The sequence below is a fragment of the Agrilus planipennis genome, unplaced genomic scaffold, assembly GCF_000699045.2.
Source record: "Agrilus planipennis isolate EAB-ADULT unplaced genomic scaffold, Apla_2.0 scaffold273, whole genome shotgun sequence".
In the NCBI taxonomy this organism is placed as follows: domain Eukaryota; kingdom Metazoa; phylum Arthropoda; class Insecta; order Coleoptera; family Buprestidae; genus Agrilus; species Agrilus planipennis.
Genome location: NW_020438966.1, coordinates 167,740 through 188,917, shown reverse-complemented (window position 1 = coordinate 188,917; position 21,178 = coordinate 167,740). Strand labels below are relative to the sequence as shown.

General features: G+C 36.7%; 1 protein-coding gene and 1 long non-coding RNA gene across 3 annotated transcripts; one reads left to right on the top strand and one right to left on the bottom strand.

The window, feature by feature from the left end:
* The first annotated feature begins 12,876 nt into the window (after positions 1-12,876).
* Positions 12,877-15,023, top strand: LOC108740170. Of its 2 annotated transcripts, XR_001938284.2 has the most exons (3): positions 12,877-13,248; positions 13,305-13,681; positions 13,858-15,023. It is a non-coding gene; the product is annotated as an uncharacterized LOC108740170 (long non-coding RNA). The 2 variants fall into 2 exon arrangements; XR_001938283.2 differs by lacking the exon at positions 13,858-15,023 and having other exon boundaries at positions 12,880-13,248; positions 13,305-13,845.
* Positions 15,024-16,033: 1,010 nt separating this feature from the next.
* On the bottom strand, positions 16,034-19,674 carry LOC112904666 (piggyBac transposable element-derived protein 4-like). Its single transcript, XM_025975309.1, has 4 exons — positions 19,051-19,674; positions 18,297-18,987; positions 17,395-17,563; positions 16,034-16,089 (listed from the first exon to the last, which is right to left on the bottom strand). The coding sequence occupies exons 1-4, from the start codon at positions 19,089-19,091 to the stop codon at positions 16,034-16,036; spliced, it is 957 nt and encodes a 318-aa protein (XP_025831094.1). The 5' UTR covers positions 19,092-19,674.
* Positions 19,675-21,178: the final 1,504 nt, after the last annotated feature.

The window sequence follows — 21,178 nt, the reverse complement described above, 5'->3', positions numbered from 1 at the left end:
CAGGGATGGCGAACCTTTTTTGATGTCCGTGCCACAAAGTCATAAAAATTCTTTTTTAAATAGGTAACGTGCCACAATAAAATTTCATTCGAAATGTTAGCGCGGTGAAACTATACGTAAGTATAATTAAATAAACAAATAAAAGCAATTCTTCTTTAAACAATTTTTTATTAATCAATGTTTTACAAAAAGCAATATGCTAGAAACAAAATTCACGTTAAAAACAATTGTTTTTAATGTGATTTTTGTTGCTGTACACAAGATGATAAAGATTTAATATTTGGTTCATATTTAGTTAATTTCAACAGTACGCCTGCAGAGTTCGACTCATCCGTTATTCTATTCCTATATTTATTGCCATCAAAATTTTCAAACGTGCCACTTGTGGCACGCGTGCCATTGGTTCGCCATCCCTGACGTAGAGTATGGACGTGCCTTAGCCATATGTCGTTGTAATAATTTCTTGGCTCGAAAAAGGTGAGGGAGATGGCGTATGGTTTCGGACTAGTGCTATCTCTTTTATTACACGCTTACGCACTATCGTGAGAGAGACGGATATTGTCCGAAACTTCGTTCCGTCTCTTTCTTTTGTTATACCACAATTCTGACCGCTAAGGCATGTCCATTAGTAAACTTTTTTTTAGGTATATTTTCTTCCATATATGTTCTTGTTTTTTCTGATCTGTCACGACCGGTTTCGGCGTTAGCCATTATCAAGTGACAATGATGGTTCTTGGGATGATGTCGTATTTATATTGTCTTTACGTTGAAGGTGGTGGAGGGGGGTGAAGAGTGCGTCATTTGTACTGTTGATTTGGATGTTGATGTGGCGATTTTTCAGTTTTTCTTTATATATTTCTAGGTTTTCTGTGATGTTGAGTCGTTTACTTTTTTTCATGGTTTTTATTATTTCCATGGTGTCTTCGATGGTACCGTAGTTGTGGCCATTTTCTAATATGTGTGAGGCGTAGTTGGAATCCATTTTTCTGTTTTTTATTGATCGGACATGTTCTTTGTATCGTTTTTCGAATTTCCTGCCTGTCTGTCCTGTATATGTTTTTTCGCAGCTCATGCATTTTAGTCTGTATATTCCGCTTTTTTGGTATTTGTTGGTGTTTTCGGTTGTTGTGGTTAGTTTGTTTTTTAGATTGTTTTGGGTTTTGTAGGCTATTTTTAGGTCGAATTTTTTGAAAATTTTGCTTATTTTGTATGTTTCAGGGCCGCAGATATGAATGTCGTCCATTTTTTTATGTTTGTTTAGTTTTTTGTGTCATCTTTTTGCTGTGTTTTGTTTTTTCTGATTTTGCTGTGAATCTTTTCTATTGTTTTTCTGTTGTATCCGTTATTGGTTGCCATTTGTAGTATGGTGTTGAGTTCCTTTTTGTAGTTGCAGTTTGAGAGAGGTATGTTTTCTAATCTATGGAGTAGACTGTTGAAGGCTGCGTGTTTGTGTTGTTTTGGATGGTTCTCTTATATATGGTATATAACAGATATATGTTACATTTATAAAGTAAGATAGTTATAATATTTAGTTTAAGCAAACATTCCCTATCTATGTTATTTCATATGTTCAACCATAGAAGTAGTAGTCGTTCAAAATGGCGCTACCTAATCAGCGAGGAGTAAGCGGGAACTAACAAGGAAAAGTGCGGGAAGGCAGTCTCCCGTTGTCGTCGTTGTTAGTCAGTCGTGTCGTTGTCTTATGCCTTGTTCTCGTTTGTGTATATTACTGTTAGTCGTCCATACTTGTAAATATTATATATTGTGTAAATAAACTGTTTAAACCAGCAGAGTATTACTTAGTCCGGAATAGTGTATATTGTGTGCAAGTCAAATACATAACAATTTGGCGACGAGGATTTTGTCGAACCGCGTGGGTACCATACAAAAGAAAATCAAGTGTCAGCTTCCTTTAAACTATAAGAACATTAGTATAGTGCGTGTATACATATTTTCGTCCTTTGTTTTAATACTCGAATTTAAGTAGAGTATCCGTAAGATACAACAAGAGAAAATTGGAACAAAGAATCAACAGTTATTCATACAAAATGGTGGACAACGGAAATGGAAGCAATGGAGAAGCCGCTTTCAGCAACGTGGTGTTTCAGTCAATATTTTCATCTCTAAAGCATTTCCAGCCTAATGATATGTCGTTTTCCAGTTGGTTACAACTCTTTGATGAGTTTTGCCTCATCAATGGCATTGAAGATGAAATACCACATGTGGAGGGCCAAGTAATACCGCCACATAACCAGAAGAGGGCGTTATTTTTGTCCTATATAGGTCACAAAACATATCAAACTTTGCATACAACCTGTTTACCATTAAAACCACGTGATAAGTCATTGTCGCAGCTACTAAAAATTACAGAAGACAGGTATGAACCTAGAAGTTTATTAACAACGTGCAGGTATAACTTAAATCAAAAAGTCCAAAGAGACAATGAGTCTGCCACAGATTTCATAGACACATTGATGGAACTTGCAATTCCATGTGAATATGGGGCTCATCTGGACGACACATTAAGGGACAGACTTGTTGTTGGTATCAAATGTAATGATACAAGGAGAAAACTTCTCAGCACTCGAAATCTTAATCTGGAAATGGCAAAACAGATTATTTTGCAAAGTGAGGCATTCCAAATTCAATCGCGTCTATTAGCCAGGGCTCTCCCAGTCAACAACATCCAAAGAAACAGTTTTACGAAGAGAAGAGGTCAATTCTCTCCAGGAAACCGTCCTATAACACAACACCAAAATTTTAATCGCCAATATAACAACAGACAACAAATGAATCAAACACTACACAGACGGTCAACACAAGCTACCAGTAACCAAACTACACAACAGCCCAAACAAAATGCCAATACAAATAGGCAACAACTAAATGGTTGTTATGGATGTGGTCGCTTACATAACCCAAATTACTGTCCAGCAAAAAATTGGCAGTGTTATCTTTGTAATAAAATGGGGCACACTTCAAAAGTATGCAGAAGCAAAAATACAGTCAATACGGTTTATGATGTACCATCAACGTCCCAGAATTCAACCCAGCATATGTCGGCACCCACTCAATCAACTGAAGAAGAATTGGTGAATTCTCTTTTGTTACCAGAAATATTCCATATCAACACCATACAGGAAGAAATAAAAAATCAAGTCCACATAAACGCACCTAATGTCAACCACATGGAAACATCAAATAAACCAGCAGTAGCCAATATAGTTATAAACAATAAATCTGTTTTAATGGAAATAGATTCAGGTGCAGGCAAAACCCTAATAGCTGATACAGATTTCGATACTCTATTTCCCCAACATCCTACATCCAATACTTCAGTATCTTTAAAGTCAATAGCAGGACCAATTAAAGTGATTGGACAAGCAGAGGTGGAAATTGGAATCAAATAAAATCAGTTTAAAGCAGAAATAATAGTTTGTCAAGCAGAGAGTCCGTTCCGTCCATTACTAGGTAGAGACTGGTTAGATCTCTTATTTCCATCATGGAGATCACATTTTACAATTAACCACATCAATAATTATACGGATATAGTAGAAGTCCTGAAAACTAAATTCCCTAAAGTGTTTGATAACACGTCCAGCAAACCCATAACTGCAGTGAAAGCACAAATAGTGCTCAAACAAAATGTACAACCCATCTTTCATAAGGCATACAATTTACCATTTGCTTAACTGGAGATAATCGACACAATATTAGACAACCTGGAAAATCAAAATAAAATCTATAAAGTCACCCATTCCGAACATGCATCACCTTGCCTGTTAGTTAAAAAGAAAAATAATTCGGGCATGAGATTATGTGTTGATTTTAAAAGAACACTGAATAAACAAATTATGGTCGACTTCTATCCGTTACCCAAACCTGAAGATATTTTTGCAAATTTAAATAATGGAAAAGTCTTCACGGTCTTGGACTTGTCTGATGCCTATACCCAATTGGAATTAGATGAAAAGTCACAAGAATTAGTCACAACTAACACACATAGAGGACTATAAAGGTTCAGACGACTTATATATGGTCTAGCAAGTGCGCCTGCAACCTTCCAGAAAACCATGGACTATATATTGAACGGCATTCCACATGTTTCTTGTTATATCGATGATATACTCATCAAGGGAAGCGATAAGCAAGACTGTTATAACACAGTTGTAGAAGTATTAAACAGGTTAAACAAGTTTGGAGTTCAAATTCGCGAAACCAAATGTACATAGTTCGTTAATAAAGTAGAGTACTTAGGGTTCACCATATCCGAAAAAGGTCGTCAGCCATCTCTATCAAAAATTGAGGCAATAGAAAACGCTAGAGTATCACAAAACCAAAGGGAGGTAAGATCCTTTCTAGGATTGTTAAATTTTTATGCTATATTCATACCTAACTTAAGTTCAATAGCAAAACCACTACGTCAACTTACAGAAAAAAATTGGACATTTGTGTGGTCAACGGAATGTGAAAACGCATTTCAGTTATGTATGAAATCTCTAACATCAGACTCGTTACTTGTACATTACGACCCAACATTACCAATAGTAATTAGCTGTGACGCTAGTCCAGTAGGGTTAGGAGCAGTTGTAGCTCATGAAATCAAACTTAAAGATGCAATAGTAGAAAAACCAGTCATGTTTGCGTTATGTTCACAAATCAAAACCCAACAAAACTACTCTCAGTTAGATAGATAAGGTCTGGCGACAATATTCGCTATTACTAAATTTAGAAAATTTTTATGGGGACGTATGTTTGATTTCTAGCTGTAGGGAGTTTTTTAGTTGTCTTGCTATGTATTTTGATATTTTGTTCACTACTGGTCTGATCGGCATGTCTCTTTTATGTATTTTTATTTGGCTTCGGCTTCCCTACAACTAGAAGACAAACATACCGTAAAAAACAGCACTCAACTCATCCAAAGCTACAAACAATCGAAATCACCGGAGAAAGCTACCTCCCATCTTTCGATATAACCAATCTATACACTAACGTCCCAATAATAAAGCAATAGAGGTCATAAAAAACAAATTACAACAAAATAAAATCAACAACCAAGAAATTTCCGAAGCCTGCAAATTCCTAGAAATCATAACAAAACAAAACTACTTCAAATTCAACAACAAAATATACACAGCACAGAAAGGATTAGCCATGGGAGGTCCACTATCAGGAATTATAATCGCGGCATATCTTCAACATTTCGAAGAAACATTCATTAGAAAATTCCAAAATGACCTAAACATAATTACATGGATAAGATACGTCGACGACATCCTGTGCATAACAAGGAAGAACAACAGCAACAAAATATTAGAAAAATTAAACGAACAAAACAACAACATCCAATTCACTCTCGAAATAGAACAAAAAGAGAGAATAAGCTTCCTCGACCTAGCCATCACCAGAAAAAACAACCAACTCAAATACGACATATACAGAAAACCTACAACAACAGACACGCTAATCCATGCAAAGTCGAACCATCCAAAACAACACAAACACGCAGCCTTCAACAGTCTACTCCATAGATTAGAAAACATACCTCTCTCAAAAAGCAACTACAAAAAGGAACTCAACACCATACTACAAATGGCAACCAATAACGGATACAACAGAAAAACAATAGAAAAGATTCACAGCAAAATCAGAAAAAACAAAACACAGCAAAAAGATGACACAAAAAACTAAACAAACATAAAAAAATGGACGACATTCATATCTGCGGCCCTGAAACATACAAAATAAGCAAAATTTTCAAAAAACTCGACCTAAAAATAGCCTACAAAACCCAAAACAATCTAAAAAACAAACTAACCACAACAACCGAAAACACCAACAAATACCAAAAAAGCGGAATATACAGACTAAAATGCATGAGCTGCGAAAAAACATATACAGGACAGACAGGCAGGAAATTCGAAAAACGATACAAAGAACACGTCCGATCAATAAAAAACAGAAAAATGGATTCCAACTACGCCGCACACATATTAGAAAATGGCCACAACTACGGTACCATCGAAGACACCATGGAAATAATAAAAACCATGAAAAAAAGTAAACGACTCAACATCACAGAAAACCTAGAAATATATAAAGAAAAACTAAAAAACCGCCACATCAACATCCAAATCAACAGTACAACTGACGCACTCTTCACCCCCCTCCACAACCTTCAACGTAAAGACAATATAAATACGACATCATCCCAGGAACCATCATTGTCACTTGATAATGGCTAACGCCGAAACCGGTCGTGACAGATCAGAAAAAACAAGAACATATATTGGAAAAAGTTGAGGACTTAGCATACGGAAAGTTCCCAAGGAGATTGTAAGTCTCCTATATACACTAGACCACAACTGTGCCCCAAATTAATTTGACACAGTAATTTCTGTAGATTATAAGTAAAATAAAAAACTGGATAACTGAATTTACTATTGGATTTAATAAACTTTAGAATTTGAATTACAACAACGAAATACNATTCCGAGCGCCAATGAAGTTTGTGCCATTGTCAGAGTGGATAGATATAGGCTTTCCCCGACGGGCAATGAATCGTCTTAGGGCAGCGATGAAACCTTCGGTGGTCAAATCACTAACGACCTCTAAATGTACGGCCTTTACGGCTAAGCAGACAAAGACCGCCACATATGATTTTACGAAGGTTGTGTTTCGATGCTTCTTCTGCTTTATCAGGAATGGACCGCAATAATCAACGCCAACGTTGGCAAACGGTCGGGCTTGTGTAACTCTAACTCCTGGAAGATCTCCCATGACATATTTTGTGTCTGGCGGGTTCGCTCGGAAGCAACGAACACATGATCTTATAATTTTACGGACTTGATTGCGTCCATCTAGAACCCAATATTTTTGTCGCATCATGTACAGAGTTGTCTGGATACCAGCGTGAAAGTTGTAAGTGTGATAATCTCGAATTATGAGATCAGTCACATGGTGCGACCGAGGTAATAATATTGGATGCTGCTGCGCATAGGAAATATTTGCATTTTTCAGGCGACCTCCTACACGCATTATTCCTTCATGATCGACAAAGGGATTAAGGGCCAGTAACCGTTTGTGTATTGGTTTTCCAGGCTTCCTTTTTGTGATTTCGTCTACCTTCTCGCTTGATAATGACGTTTGTACGAACTTCAGTATAGTCTTCTCAGCGTAAGCCAATTCGTCAGGTCGTAAACCGCCGCTGCGATTGGTTCCGGGTCTCATACGCAAACAGTATGCCACAACTCGTTTCAACCTGGTAAATGACGAGAAATCATGAAGAAAATCTGCATTTCCAGTAACAAAACAACTTATTTTCCTCGTCTCTGGTAAAACATCTGTCGCTGATATGACTGTCTTGGGCCATGCATCCTCCTCTTTCCTTAACCAAAAAGGACCTTCACTCCACGTTTCGTTTCGCAGAAACTCTTCCGGTAGTTGACCTCTAGACAAGGCATCAGCTGGATTAGACTCCGAAGGTACGTGATACCAATCGCCAATCCCCGTTTTAGCCTGAATATCTGCCACGCGGTTTGCTACAAATGTTTTGAGTAAGTGCGGAGATGAGTTTATCCAGTGAAGAGCAATTGTCGAGTCAGTCCAAAAGATTACTCGATCAAATGATACATTTATAGTATTGGTTACTTGGCAATACAACTTGGCCAACAATTGAGCGCCACACAACTCCAGGCGCGGTATGGACACCGTTTTTAACGGCGCCACTCGTGACCTTGCAGTAAGTAATTGACATTTTATGTTGCCCTGTCTGTCGCTGGATCTTATGTAAATGCAAGCTCCGTATCCTCTGTTGCTCGCATCGGAAAATCCATGAAGTTGGAGGGAGTTTGAACCTGAACATACCACTCTTCTTTCAAATTTCAAGTTATTCAAAAGCGATAACTGCCTAGCAAATTCGTTCCATTGTGTGTACACGCTGGTGGGGACGGACTCATCCCAACTAAGTTTTAATGTCCAAAGTTGTTGCATGATTGATTTTGCGTATAAAATAATTGGCCCTAATAATCCTAAAGGGTCAAATATTTTTGCTATCTCGGACAAGATAGTTCTTTTTGAGCTTGCTGACTCTGTATCGAGTGATTTCACCGTGTATGTTATAGAGTCAGTCTTTGCGTCCCACGAGATACCCAGAGTTTTCACTGTTTTATCGCGGTCAAAATGAAACTGCGAATCAATCTGCTCTTCAGTTAGACCGCGTAATATTAGTGATACGTTAGATGCCCATTGTCGCATGTTGAATCCACCTAGTTGCATGAGCTGCGTCACTTCTTGTTGTATCTTACGCGCCTCTTGAATGGTTTCAGCTCCCGTTAATAAATTGTCCACATACAGATCGCGTTTTAAAATATGTGAGCCAAGTGGAAACTTATGGCCCTCGTCGTCTGCAAGTTGATGAATACAGCGTATCGCGAGATGGGGTGCCGGGGCGATACCAAAAGTTACGGTGTTTAATTCTAAAGTGACTATATGATCCCCTCGTTTCCAAAGTATTCGTTGAAATTTTCGATCGTTTTTATGTATGTATTAGTACTTGCCGATACATTTTCTTTACAACCATCAAAGTATCTCGAGTCCTTAATAACGGCGTGATGAGGTAGATAAAACCCTTCTTCCTTATCACTATCGATTTCACTCATATGTCCAAGATTTAAATACTCGTCGATCACCGATGTGTAGGCTTCCTTTAACTTGGGATCCCTTTGAAATTTGTTAAATAATGAATTTAGCCTCCTTAACGCTTGAGAGCGCGACTCGCCGAGAGGCTTTTTCTCATTCTTGAAGGGAAGAGAGACGATGTAACGGCCCGAGTTGTCCCGCGAAGTGTGGTTGTTAAAATGTTCTTCACACTGGCTTTCTTCAACAGAACGCTGCAACGCGCTGCAAGTTGATAAGATTACAAGTTGGGAACGGTACGTCGGCGTCGGTGTGATTAACTACACGTCCACCAATCACCCAACCATATCTTGCTTTCTGCAAGTACAGCTCATCCGTTTCGTTTGATAAATTAATTTGCCCAAGGCAAAATGATGCAAGTGTTGGTCCGGAAGCCAGAAGCAAATCTACTGGAGCTGGTATGTAAAATTCTGGATCTGCTAATCGGAGATTCGGCGGAATAAAGTTCTCAGTAGAGCATGTATCTAATAATGCACGACATTTAATGAAAATACCTTTATTATCTAATATATCAACTACTGCGCTTGTCATTAGGTGATTTGACATCGCACGTGTCGTTAGAGAAACGGAAAGCTGCCTATCTCCCGTAGGACCAACTAGTCATTCGTGCAATAAAATATTGTGTGGTTCATTACAAGCAGAACACTTTATGTATGTGCAGGGCTTAGCGTCGTGTTTTTTCAAACAATTTTTACACAATGACTCTTGTTGCACTACTTCTGTGCGTTTAGATAGGGGTAATTCGCGGAATTTCTTGCAGCGAAAAAGTTGATGTATTTTCCGGACAAATAGGACAATTAACGGGTGTACTTTATACGAAAACTTGCTTACCGGCTCCTGAAGGATTTCTCTTAGCCTTGCGTTGATTCTGAAACTTATTTGATACAATAGCTTTCGTTGTCTTGTAGCTTCCATCATGTTGTTGGTTGCGTTTAGATAGTCGTGCGGCGCTTTTATACAGAAACTCAGTCATGTCGTCCAACTTAGGAAAAACTCCACGCTGTAATGTTTCCTCCCATTTCTCGGCCGTCAAAGGATGCAGTTTTTCTTCTAAATTCTGCACGAGGATTTCTTCGGAGACATTTACCCCTAATGTTGCCAACGATTTTACATCCTGTAACGTGTCGTCTGCCAGTTTTCTGAGGCCTTCAGCAGTTTCACGTTCTTGTACAGGCAATCGAAGTAACAGACTCAAATGTTTGCTAATTATTAATCGTTTGTCGGCATATGCACGTTTTAATGTATCCCAAGCCCGTTGGTAGTTTTCGTCCATTATACTTATGGTTTTGATTTTCTTCGCAGCTTCTCTTATTACGCACGATTTGAGATACTGTAATTTTTCTACGTTAGTCAAATCTGTCTGACTGTGTATAAGAGACACAAATGAATCTTTAAATGACAACCAGTCTTCATAACGCCCATCAAAACGAGGCAAAGAAGCTTCCGGTAATTTGACGCGACGTTTCTCTGTCCGGGGACGACCTTCTTCCTTGGTGGTTTTAACGCGGCGCACACTAAGTTTTCGGCTTCCGCAAGGACATCAAAATAATGATCTTGAGTTTCAAAACGCTCTTCTTCGTATTTACCAGGTTCTAGTAGTTCAATTGTGGTTTGATATTCATCGAATGGTAAATAGGATGATTTTAATTTGTCAATGCGCAATTGAAGTTTAATAGCATCGGGGGGTCCGGTCTTGTATTTATTTAAAAACGTCTCCATCGAAGTAATTTGGCCTTTAATGATGGCGCGTTTTTGTACTAACGTTCTTACTTCTTCGTTTGCCATTATAAAAGGGATCGGTTAAGGGAATAGACCTGTAGGAGAGGAATGCGGTACAACAACAATAACGAGCTTACCTTATCAACGTTGTGCTCAAGCGGTATATATCGTCAGTGATGTCCCGTCCAGTCTCCTGTTTCCCAAACTCTTGGTAAGCGAGTAATTCCCTAGAAGTCCCGATCAGCAAACTCCGACGATGTAATAGCGATTCAGTAGATCGCGACACGTGCCGAATTACACAAACAGTAATTTCACACACGTTAATTAGCGCACAAAAACTCCCGTTTTCACAATAAATTCACCTTTAAAGGTGCACTTCACTGTAATCCTTGTAATCCTAAAGGTGCACTTCACTGTAATCCTGGGTGTCAGCAATCTGGCTCGAAGGACCATGAAAAAAGTTGAGGACTTAGCATACGGAAAGTTCCCAAGGAAATTGTAAGTCTCCTATATACACTAGACCACAACTGTGCCCCAAATTAATTTGACACAGTAATTTCTGTTGGATTTAATAAAACTTTAGAATTTGAATTCCAACAACGAAATACAAAAAGGGAATATTGATAAAGACAAAATATTGTGCGTTCGACAAGGATCGCTACCCGAATGCTATTAGTACTGGCAACAACATTTGTTCCTTGTAACCAGCACATGCATACACACAAACAAGAAATCTGAAAGGTAAGTACCTAAACCTAGGAATTTCCCGTGGTCGAAACTACCGCCCGACCGGATGGAACCGGACAAAAGACTCATAAACCCTAGCCCGATCGGTCAATTTTATGACCTGCCTACGTGCAAAATGCGATGTTATAATTCTCAGAAAGCTGGTTACAAGAATCGAATGAATGCTGTCTTATTCCTATACTAATACCGACTATTATTTGTCGGTTTATTTGAAATAACGTAAAATATATGAAAAAATATATAAATGAAATCATTGCGACAAACTATATATGGAAGAAAATACACCTAAATTTAACATGTTCTTCGGAATACAAAAACCACTAGAAGTCCATTAGTAAACGTCCATGAATTGAACATAATATTATCTCATAAGGAATTGACAGATTGCTAAATCATCGGCTTATGTACTTTGATGATCAGGGCTCATATCAGGATCAGAATAATTTGGTTAATTAAAATTAGAATTTTTTTGGATTAATTGTAATATTCTGTTTGTAAACTAGGTCACAATAAAAATTATTTCTAACGAATTTATTGCCTTTTAACAAATTTTAAAACATGCCAATATTTTGTTAAAAATTTCTGCGATAAAGATACCGCACGGCAATGTAAAATCATACACGGGTATAGCACACCTGCCTCATTTTAATCTGACTACCGCTATTGACTTATAAGCGCCTGTGTGTGAAAGAGAGATGGTATGCCATACCGCAGCAGCGGAGCTATTCGCACACTTGCCCTCACAAATTTAACATAGCGGGCGCGTTCCAGTATCTGTGGTCTAGTTCAATGACAGGCATGGAAGTCAGCTTTGCCAGCCTGCATGATAATTATGGAGACATATGATAATTTTGCTTAAAAAACGATGTACGATATCGTAATTCACATTTCTATTAAACGTACGATAATTCGTGCAATATGTGATGATAGTGGTGACGATATAATAATAAAACAGAATTAATACGTTGATTATTATTATTGTATTAGATTTTATTGTAAAAAAAAATATTTTTATGTATGTTGAATAGTTGATTTTAATAACTTAAGTACAATTTTATAATGTTAAAATATATACACTATATGCATAGATATATAAATATATGTTGGAAAGTTGTTTATTTGTATACATTCAATAAAATTTAATTGTTTATGGACTCTAAAAGAAGAACTTTTTTCCAAAACGTTTAATATCCAGCCCGAAATTNCTTCTCCTTGCTAAACTGGCGACGGTTAACGGACTTACTTACTTACATATATAAATATATGTCGGAAAGTTGTTTATTTGTATACATTCAATAAAATTTAATTATTTATGGACTCTAAAAAAAGAACTTTAAAATCCAGCCCGAAATTCATTTTTCTATTTGAAGTTATTAGCCTGTCAGGAAAGTTTTTATACACAGACTCTCTTTACAAATTCATACTCCCATCACTAACTATTACTCCGATGCGCATGCGCAATAACGTACGATATTTTTTATGTTAATACGAAAATTTTTCTTAAAGAGTGCGATAATTCTATCTACTGAACTTGGCAACGCTATTCGAAGTTGAAGATCAATTTCTATAGACGTGATATCTTTCATACTAATGCATTCGGTTCTTAAGTACTTATGACTAAGTATTCGTGCACAGCGAATACTTTCAGGAATCGAGTACATTTCGATTCTTGGATTCGAGTACGCCCAACACTAGTTATCTATGGTTTGTAGTTTAGAAATTGATTGTCTCTCTTCGTGTTTTGTCGCAAGTTTGTCTATGTTTGCATTTTTTCGTCTTTGTTGACACAAAATGATTCCTTGCAGAAAATTCCATACTTTTTGTGTGCCACTTTTTAATAAAGTACAGTTTTTACATAACTCAGTTACGCAAAGGAAGGTAAACCAAAATTGTATTACTTTTGAAACTAGACTGGTTGAGCACAGTGTAGGGAAGAAAGCACATTACTGTGTTTCCACAGTAGAATCACCTGAGTTTACAGTCTTTGAAAAGGCTTGTGAAGAAACATTGGATAGTCTGTCGGAATACTTGGAAGAATTAGTAGAATTAAATTCCCATTTAAATAATGCTGATGTATCTTATAGTGTAAGTACTAATAGTAAACTGCTTGTACCTATAATTATTTGTTGTTACAACTGTAGGATGGTGTGTTAACATTAAATCTTGGACCGCAATTAGGAACTTATGTAATTAATCGACAAATCCCTAATCGACAAATTTGGTTAAGTTCTCCTCAATCAGGACCCAAACGATATGACTTTGTAAATGAAGGAAATGGTTACTGGTTGTATAAACATGATGGGAAAACACTTCACCAGCTTTTGCAAGAAGAATTGAAAGAAGTAGCTAAAACTGAAGTAAATTTATCAACATGTGCCTATAGTAAAGTTTAGCAAAAATTGGAGATATTTATATATGACTTAAATGGTAATGCAGGGTGATATTAATTATTCCCTATTAAAATGGAAGTGATAAAAAATGGAAATGTGATGCGCAGAGTACAAATTGTAATTGAAAGGTATATACTTATTCTATTTTGTCTTGATTTCTTGTGTAAAAATGGTATATAAGAGTATCCCAGAATTGCAAATAATTACAATTATGTTTAATGATTTCAATTCTTATGGTAGCTAGTTATTATGCAAAAATATACTTTATTGGAAATAGAAACCTTACAAAACACGTTGGTTATAGAATTTTACAAAATGTGGAAATTCCAGACCAAAAATAGAAACGAACTCTTTTAAACTGAAGAGGTTGAGACATTCTTATACTAAAATAAATAGTGATGACAGAAGTATTAACAGTAATACAGCAAAATATGGCAAACGTGGACATTTTGTAGACTACAAACAAGAAATAACTTATAAACTAAACAGGTTCAAACATTTTTATTCAAAAATAAACAAAGCAACGACAAAAATAAACAGTAATATGGAAAAATGTTTGTACATTATGTATTAAATTTTTTGGCATTATGGTTTTCAAAAAAACATTGAACACAATAACATTTGCTACAGGCAGCACATTTCAATTTAGAATGCAGCCGTTTATTAAGCGCAACTTTTCGCCCGTCCTTTGCTTTGAGATTTCGATAGCACACAATACAAGGCAAACGTGTTTGTTTCTATTAACACATGTTCATCATTTTGTTCATTGTCTCCTTCAAAAGTTAGGTTTAGGTTAGTCTCCATGAGTCTAAGCAAGATAAAGAGAGTTGTTCTCGGAAATCTGCGATGGAGATTCCATTCTGAGTAACCTCATTGTAAAATATGTGAGCATTTACTACAGCAGAATGGCTAGTTTTCTATAGGTACCATTTAGTACCTCTGCATAAACAATGCGAATAAGCCTTGACTTGAAAGGAGATATCAATGAATTATTTTGCATTATTATAATCCAGGATAGCTTCAGGTTGTTCAATTTAATCACCTTTTCTTTATTTTTTTCTGTGCATCCGTGCTAATGGTACTCAACACAAGGACGTACTTTTCGTCTTGCCATTTTAGTACTATTATTCCTGTATCGTTTTCTTGTCTCACTACATCTTTACACTTCAATTTCTTTTGCACTACTGCCTTTGGATTATACTTGTGAGTGGTGCGGAGGTACTAATCAAATGTTTTTTTTTTCAACAATTTAGTGGCCAACAAACCACTCCTGTAAAAATCATCGGTGTGTAATTTCCGATCAGCGTTGAAAAGTCTTTCTATTAGGTGTACCACTACATTTTAGGATGCCTGTCCTCCTTGCACGCAGTTGTTACCACAATATATTGTCAAATTATAAGTATATCCACCTTCAAAGCACAACTTATAATACTCTTATGCCGAATTTGTTTTTTTTTTTTATTTTTTATATATTGTTTGATAAGGAGTCGTCCACGGAATGGGACCATCGTCTCATCTATCTACAAATTTGTACCAGGTGTGAAAATTTTTTGGAATCTTCCTAGCAGTTTGGTTACCAATGGCCTGTTTTCGAAGTCGGTAATTGTGAACCGAAGAATTTTCATTATCGTTAAAGTGTACCATAGCCAAGAGGAGTTCAAATCTGTTTCGTGGTAAAATTTTAGAAATCTTGTAGGAATACAAAGGGCTCTTCCTCCAGTATGATTGCAGTGATGGCTGTCTTACCAAACCCATCCACAGAAGAACACCCAATTTTTTTTTAGTTTCTAAATTATTAGTAAGAATCCATTTTCTGATACGAGATTTTGACTTATTTGGTTTGGTCAAGTATTAATCGGCATAGCGATTAGTTTCCACTACACTGTGTCACTATTTCACCGGTTAAAAATAATTTGAAGATATCAATTGGGATTTTGTTATAGAAGTCAGCATATATTTGAACGTTAATACCAATATTTAGAGCTATAAAAAAAAACTGTTTTAATGAGGTACCGTCGATTGAACGCCACATCAATTGGGAAAAATCAGTATTATTGTCTAGGACTTCAATCTCTTCGTCTTCACTACCTACATTTTCCTCAGTATATTGAGCAATAACATATTCTATTATTTTATCTATATTAGCATCCACTTGATTATTAGGTGTAACGATTTTCTCTCGGCTCATCGAAGTGCCTTCATTTTGAATATGCAATTTTTTCTCCGAACAATTAGCTCTCAAACGTTTTTTCTTTGACTGAGCAAAATTAGTTATAAAACTACTACCACTACTGTCTGACCCACTTGCTCCAACTAACTCACTACCATCACTTTCTTCATTCGATAATATTTCAGTCCACAGTTACAACAATTATTTTTTGCTGGTCTTCGTATTTTGACATATCTCTCTGTAAAACGGTTTGAAGCACGAAAAGATGCAGCTACAAGCCAGTCTTGACTTGGAAAAAATGCGACGTGACTTATATGCTACTAGTGGCCTTGCTGGTCAAAGGGTCACGCGACATATAACGAGTACCTAAAAAAAAAAACCAAAAAAAGGAGAAAATCGCAGTATTTGAGGAAAAAGTCAAGTGAATATGTTAAACTGAAACTAAAAGTAAGCGTGTTTGATGATAATAACGCTTTGACCCAATGGACCTAATTTTTAGATTCTGTGGCGCTTAACGTGTTAATTGGCCGGTTATCCGTACGACGCTTTTATAGTCCGATTTTGTAGTTTCTACAATTTTCTGATTGCGTTTAATGAGCATCCTCCCCATGCAATTCCCCGTATTCCATACGTAGCTATTGATAGGAATAGGCTGTGGTATATGTTTATTAACTGCTTTCTTGATATGAGATTTCGCAGTTTCTTTATGGTGAAAGGGAGGTACTGCAGCTTCTTTGTGAGGTTTGTTAAGTGACTTTCCCGTTTTAGATGTTTATCTATTATAATGCTAATGTACTTTACTGTTTCTTTTGCTTGTCTTGCCTCCGAGCGTAAAATTTATTGTATTTATCTTGGGGATAATATCTGAATAGCAGCTGTACGTTTGGAAGCAGGTTGTCTCTAGATTAATGGTTAGACAGTTGTTTGAGAATCAGTTCGTTAGTTCTTCCATGTCCTGGGATATTCCGTGAACTACTTGATCCAATTTTTCTGTTTTGTGAAACAACGCAATGACGTCCGCGTAAATTATTGTTTTCCCGCGCATTTTTTTTGGAAAAGGTCGTTCATAAAGAGAGTGAAGAATAGTGAACCCAGTATGGTCCCTCGAGCATCTCCGCATGTAATTTTTGTGGACTGCTGTTATGGTTTTCAATTTTTACAGCTTGAGTCCTATCTGTGAGATAGTTTTATATGAGCTTGTCAGTCTTTCTTTCACTTTTTTCAAAAAGTTTAGCTGTACTTGATATTACTGATATTGGTCCATAGTCATTGGGTTATAGTTTGTTACCTGCCTTCTGAATTGGGGTGATTTGAGCTTGTTTGAAGGGTGTTTGGCAGTGAGCTGTTTCGTAGTATTTGTTGAATATGTGAAGAAGTGGTTTGGCTAGTTATTGTGCTTTTATTTTTGGTATTGATGCTGGGATTCCGTCGGGTCCTGTTGCCTTGTTTATGTTAAGATTAGTGGTGCGTCTGTTTACTTCTCTAGTGTCAATCGGTTTCAAAAACAGTGTTTGTTCAATAGTGTTTTTTGGTGTATGGTACTTTTCCTATTTTTTCTTTAGTTTTTTGCAAACTTTGGACTTATGTTGGCAGAAATATTTTCGGGGGGGGGGGGTGATATCTCTTTGGAAGATTCATCAGCGGTATCAATGGAAGACAGATATTTACTACATCCTGGTTCAGGATCCAATCCCTTGAATTCTTCAACTTCCATACATCGTTGTGGTTCACTAACTGATGGGGTAGGTCGTTGAAATATGGATTCCACATCAAGTTCGTCGTCAGTGACATTGTGCCAAAGCATCATAAGATTAACTTCTTGATCAAGCTTATGTTTTGGCTGTGGATTTCGATTGACACAAAGCTTCTCGGACTGTGCACAACTCACTTCATTATAATAATCTTCAGCGTCATCGGCACCATATTCGATGTGTGGAGCACAGGGAAGAACAACAGTTTCATAATATATACGATCAAAACTCAACCCTTTATCTTCAAATCGATAGTAAATAAAATCTTGAATTCGGCCATCTACTTTATCAAACAGCAGGAATAATTTTTCGAATTCGTTATTGTCAATCATTTTCTCTATTTTATCAGTACATAATGCTCTTAATTTTGCTTGATAATCCTCCATTTTGAACTGTTCTGCTTATCAGCATCAAAATACGTCTACTGGATTGGACCAGTTGGTAATAGTTTTATGAACGCTGATTCAAATACCTCGTCTAAAAACTTCAAAAACAATACGCAGCGTTCGTTGGGCTGAAATCAGTACTTATAAAACGTTTGTTTCTTTTGCCTTGTCTTCGGGGCTTGTTCTTTCTCCGGTTTCTTTGATAACACCGATTTCTGGGGTTTTGGAATTGGTCTTTTTTTCGGTTTATCAATTGTTTTCCACATTGTTTTGGGCCCGTTTAGAGCGAGCTTCTTCTTTCGCTTTTTTTATGATTTTGTGTATATGTTCAAATAAGCCAATTCTCGTTATCAGAAATCATCTTTAGTTCCGGAACGCGTTCCTGTCCAAAAAGGAAGTACCGGAACGACGTTCCGGAGCGTTCCTGCTCGACAACACCACTGCTTGGAATGTTTTTGTCGATATTGTTATTTTTATATATAATGTAAGAATTAATACCTGCTATATTTAACAGGCCATAGAAAAGAACTAGAGGCCAGCGGCGGGTAATCCTAGCGCAGTTATAAGCTGCGCATAACTTGTCAACCGTATCCACTCCGCCTTTGGTCTTGTTATAGTCGATTATAATCGATGGTTTTCCTGTTTCCCCATCAATCGAGTCGTCAAGATGCATAGTTGAAAGAAGAAATACGTTTTTTCGTGGTTTAGGGATATACGATACTAAGGTACTTTTTTCTTCAAATGCGAACATAGTCGTCTTTTCGGGCCTCTTTATCATCATATCTGGTGGTATTTGCGGTTTATTCTTTTTCAAAGTACCAATAAGTGTCAGTTTATGCTCTTGGAGAAGAGTATATGCTAATGGAATACTTGAAAAGAAGTTGTCTGTTGTGAGATTCCGATTAGATCCAGAAATTGGTTGACATAATCTTGGCACCAGAAACATATTTGATGTGTTTACATAAAATGGCCCCACTGGTTGTTGACCAACATATATTTCCATTTTCGCAGTATAAAACATTTTTGCATCTACCAATGCATACACTTTTAGGCCATATTTGTTGGGTTTCGAGGGTATATATACTCCTTCCTCTGAATGCCCATAACATTTCATCGATTGTTGTATACTGCGAAAGGGAGAAGAATTTTGGTAGGTTATTGTTAAAATATTCAAAGAACTCAGTTCTTACATTGGGATATCGGTGACAATGGTTTCTCCACTTGGTTCCATCTTTTCCTATCATGCAAGGTATGCGAGTTTCTCTTCTCTGTTTACAGCTTCCACTTCCATTTAGTTCGCTATCTGTTATGTCTTGTTCACTGTCGGAATTTTCTTCTTGAATCTCAATATTGTCTTCCCCCAAACTTGAATCGCTATCTTCTGCTACGTCTACGTCCGTTTCAATTTATCAAACATACGCTGTAGTCGTATTTCTTCTTCTTCTTCATAAGTTGAAGAAGCCATATTTACGGAAATCTCTAAAAACAATAAATAATTAGTACAATTCTTACAAAATAAAACAAAAATGTAACTTACCACAAAAGTTACACCACAACCAACATCCGTCTCAGAGACCGAATACTTAATAACACACGCTACAACAATTCACCTCCGCTGTAATTTTGATACTGAGTCCACTAGCCCTAGAAAATCAGCTATCGAGAATGGCCAAGCGCGTTCGCGATTTCTTTGGGAATAATCGGAAATTTTCTTAGGCGGTCTCACAGACGACGTGTTAGCTACGGAAGGTTATGTGTATTACTGCAGTGCTGTTAGCAATTGTTCGCAGTTATTGTACGACGATTCATGACATTTTCAGAAGCCTATATCGACGAGTTTCTGAGCGATAGACCACCAAAAAACTCTAGGTAGCTACAGCCTCTATGTGTGGAAAGAGAATAAAATGGATGGTCTAAATCGTCTTTAAAGCATGGGATACGACGTTTTATGACATTTTCAGAAGCCTATCTCGACGCGTTACTGAGCGGTGGCCCACCAAAAAACTTGAGGTAGCTAAGCAACTGTGGAAAAATTGTTGTAACTGCCTCATGTAATTCTTAATGTTTTAAATGTCTTGTAAAATCACTTCGCTTCGAAATGCATGTTGCACATTGAATCGTTTGCAGGTGGGATCCAGTCCTTCAAATGCACATTTTTCACCCACGAATCCTTCTTTACTGTTTGTTTTTGGTGAAGGAATTCCAAAACACTTGAGTTGAGGAAGTATTAAACATTTCTTTATTCTTAAACATACAAGTTGCTTATGGGTCATTCCATTGTGACGGGTGGGACATTTTGACTCCTTTTACAACACTTCTTGATTTATTTCTACCTAACTGCCATATTTTTAGTATTAAATATAATATTATCATAAAGCTAAATATTATATTTATAGTTCAGCATTGAAAGGAGTAATAAAATGCCACTTTTTTATTAAAAATTGATGGTATTAGAAGTGTGATAGGTGGGACATCAAATTGCCCCTCCTCTCCGAGTTGACTGATACACTTCGCAATTTGTAACAAACTATGCAGCTTTTCTTAAACAACTTTTTTCAGTATTGTTTCTGAGATTGTATGAACTGGGTATTTGTATAAATTACGCAAAAAAATTGTAAAAATAATATTAAAATTGCGTCTCCTAGCTTGTGACGGGTGGGATAGCACTTTGTGACGGGTGGGACAAGTAACATACAGGGATATATAGATTTGAATAAAATCAATAAACTTCACTTTTATTTACTTAAACAAAACATTTAATTAATTATTTAACCAAACAAGTAATCAATCAGGTTTTTTTAATTTGTAAGACAAATACTATTATTTTTTCACCATAATATCAACCACTTGTGCAAATTGGTAGTATACTCTATCACCAAAGGTTTTCATGATCGGTTCAGGTAGAATTTCCAAAATTTGACTTGTATTAATGTATGAAACGTCATCCTCATTCATTCGAAAGGTTTCGCCAGTTTTATTTGCACATTCTAGAAACATGACCTTTATTTCATTGTCGTCGTCACCTGTACTTTGGGAAACAGCAAGGTATTTATATTCTTTTGACTTTTTTCTCGCAGTCATTTCTAATTTGACCAAAAGGTAAGTGCCAATCTTGATAGTGTCTCCATGAGTGCTGGAATTGTCATTAGACATAGTGGAAGGACTTGGTCCTGGTGCTGGGTCTATATTATCCGCATCCACTGTCTTAGAGTTAGTTTCTTCGTTTTTACCCTTGCTAACATTAGCATCATCAATGCCAGACCTGTCATTATCCATAGTGGAAAAACTTCATCTTAGTGCTGGGTTTATTTCATCCTT

Coding starts and splice junctions, on each gene's coding strand:
- LOC112904666 (XM_025975309.1), bottom strand. CDS start 19,091: ATGGAACCAAGTGGAGAAACCATTGTCACCGATATCCCAAT. Junction 18,988..19,050: donor ATTGTCACCGATATCCCAAT/GTAAGAACTGAG, acceptor TCCCTTTCGCAG/TATACAACAATCGATGAAAT. Junction 16,090..17,394: donor ATTGGATCCTGAACCAGGAT/GTAGTAAATATC, acceptor TTTTTTTTTTAG/GTACTCGTTATATGTCGCGT.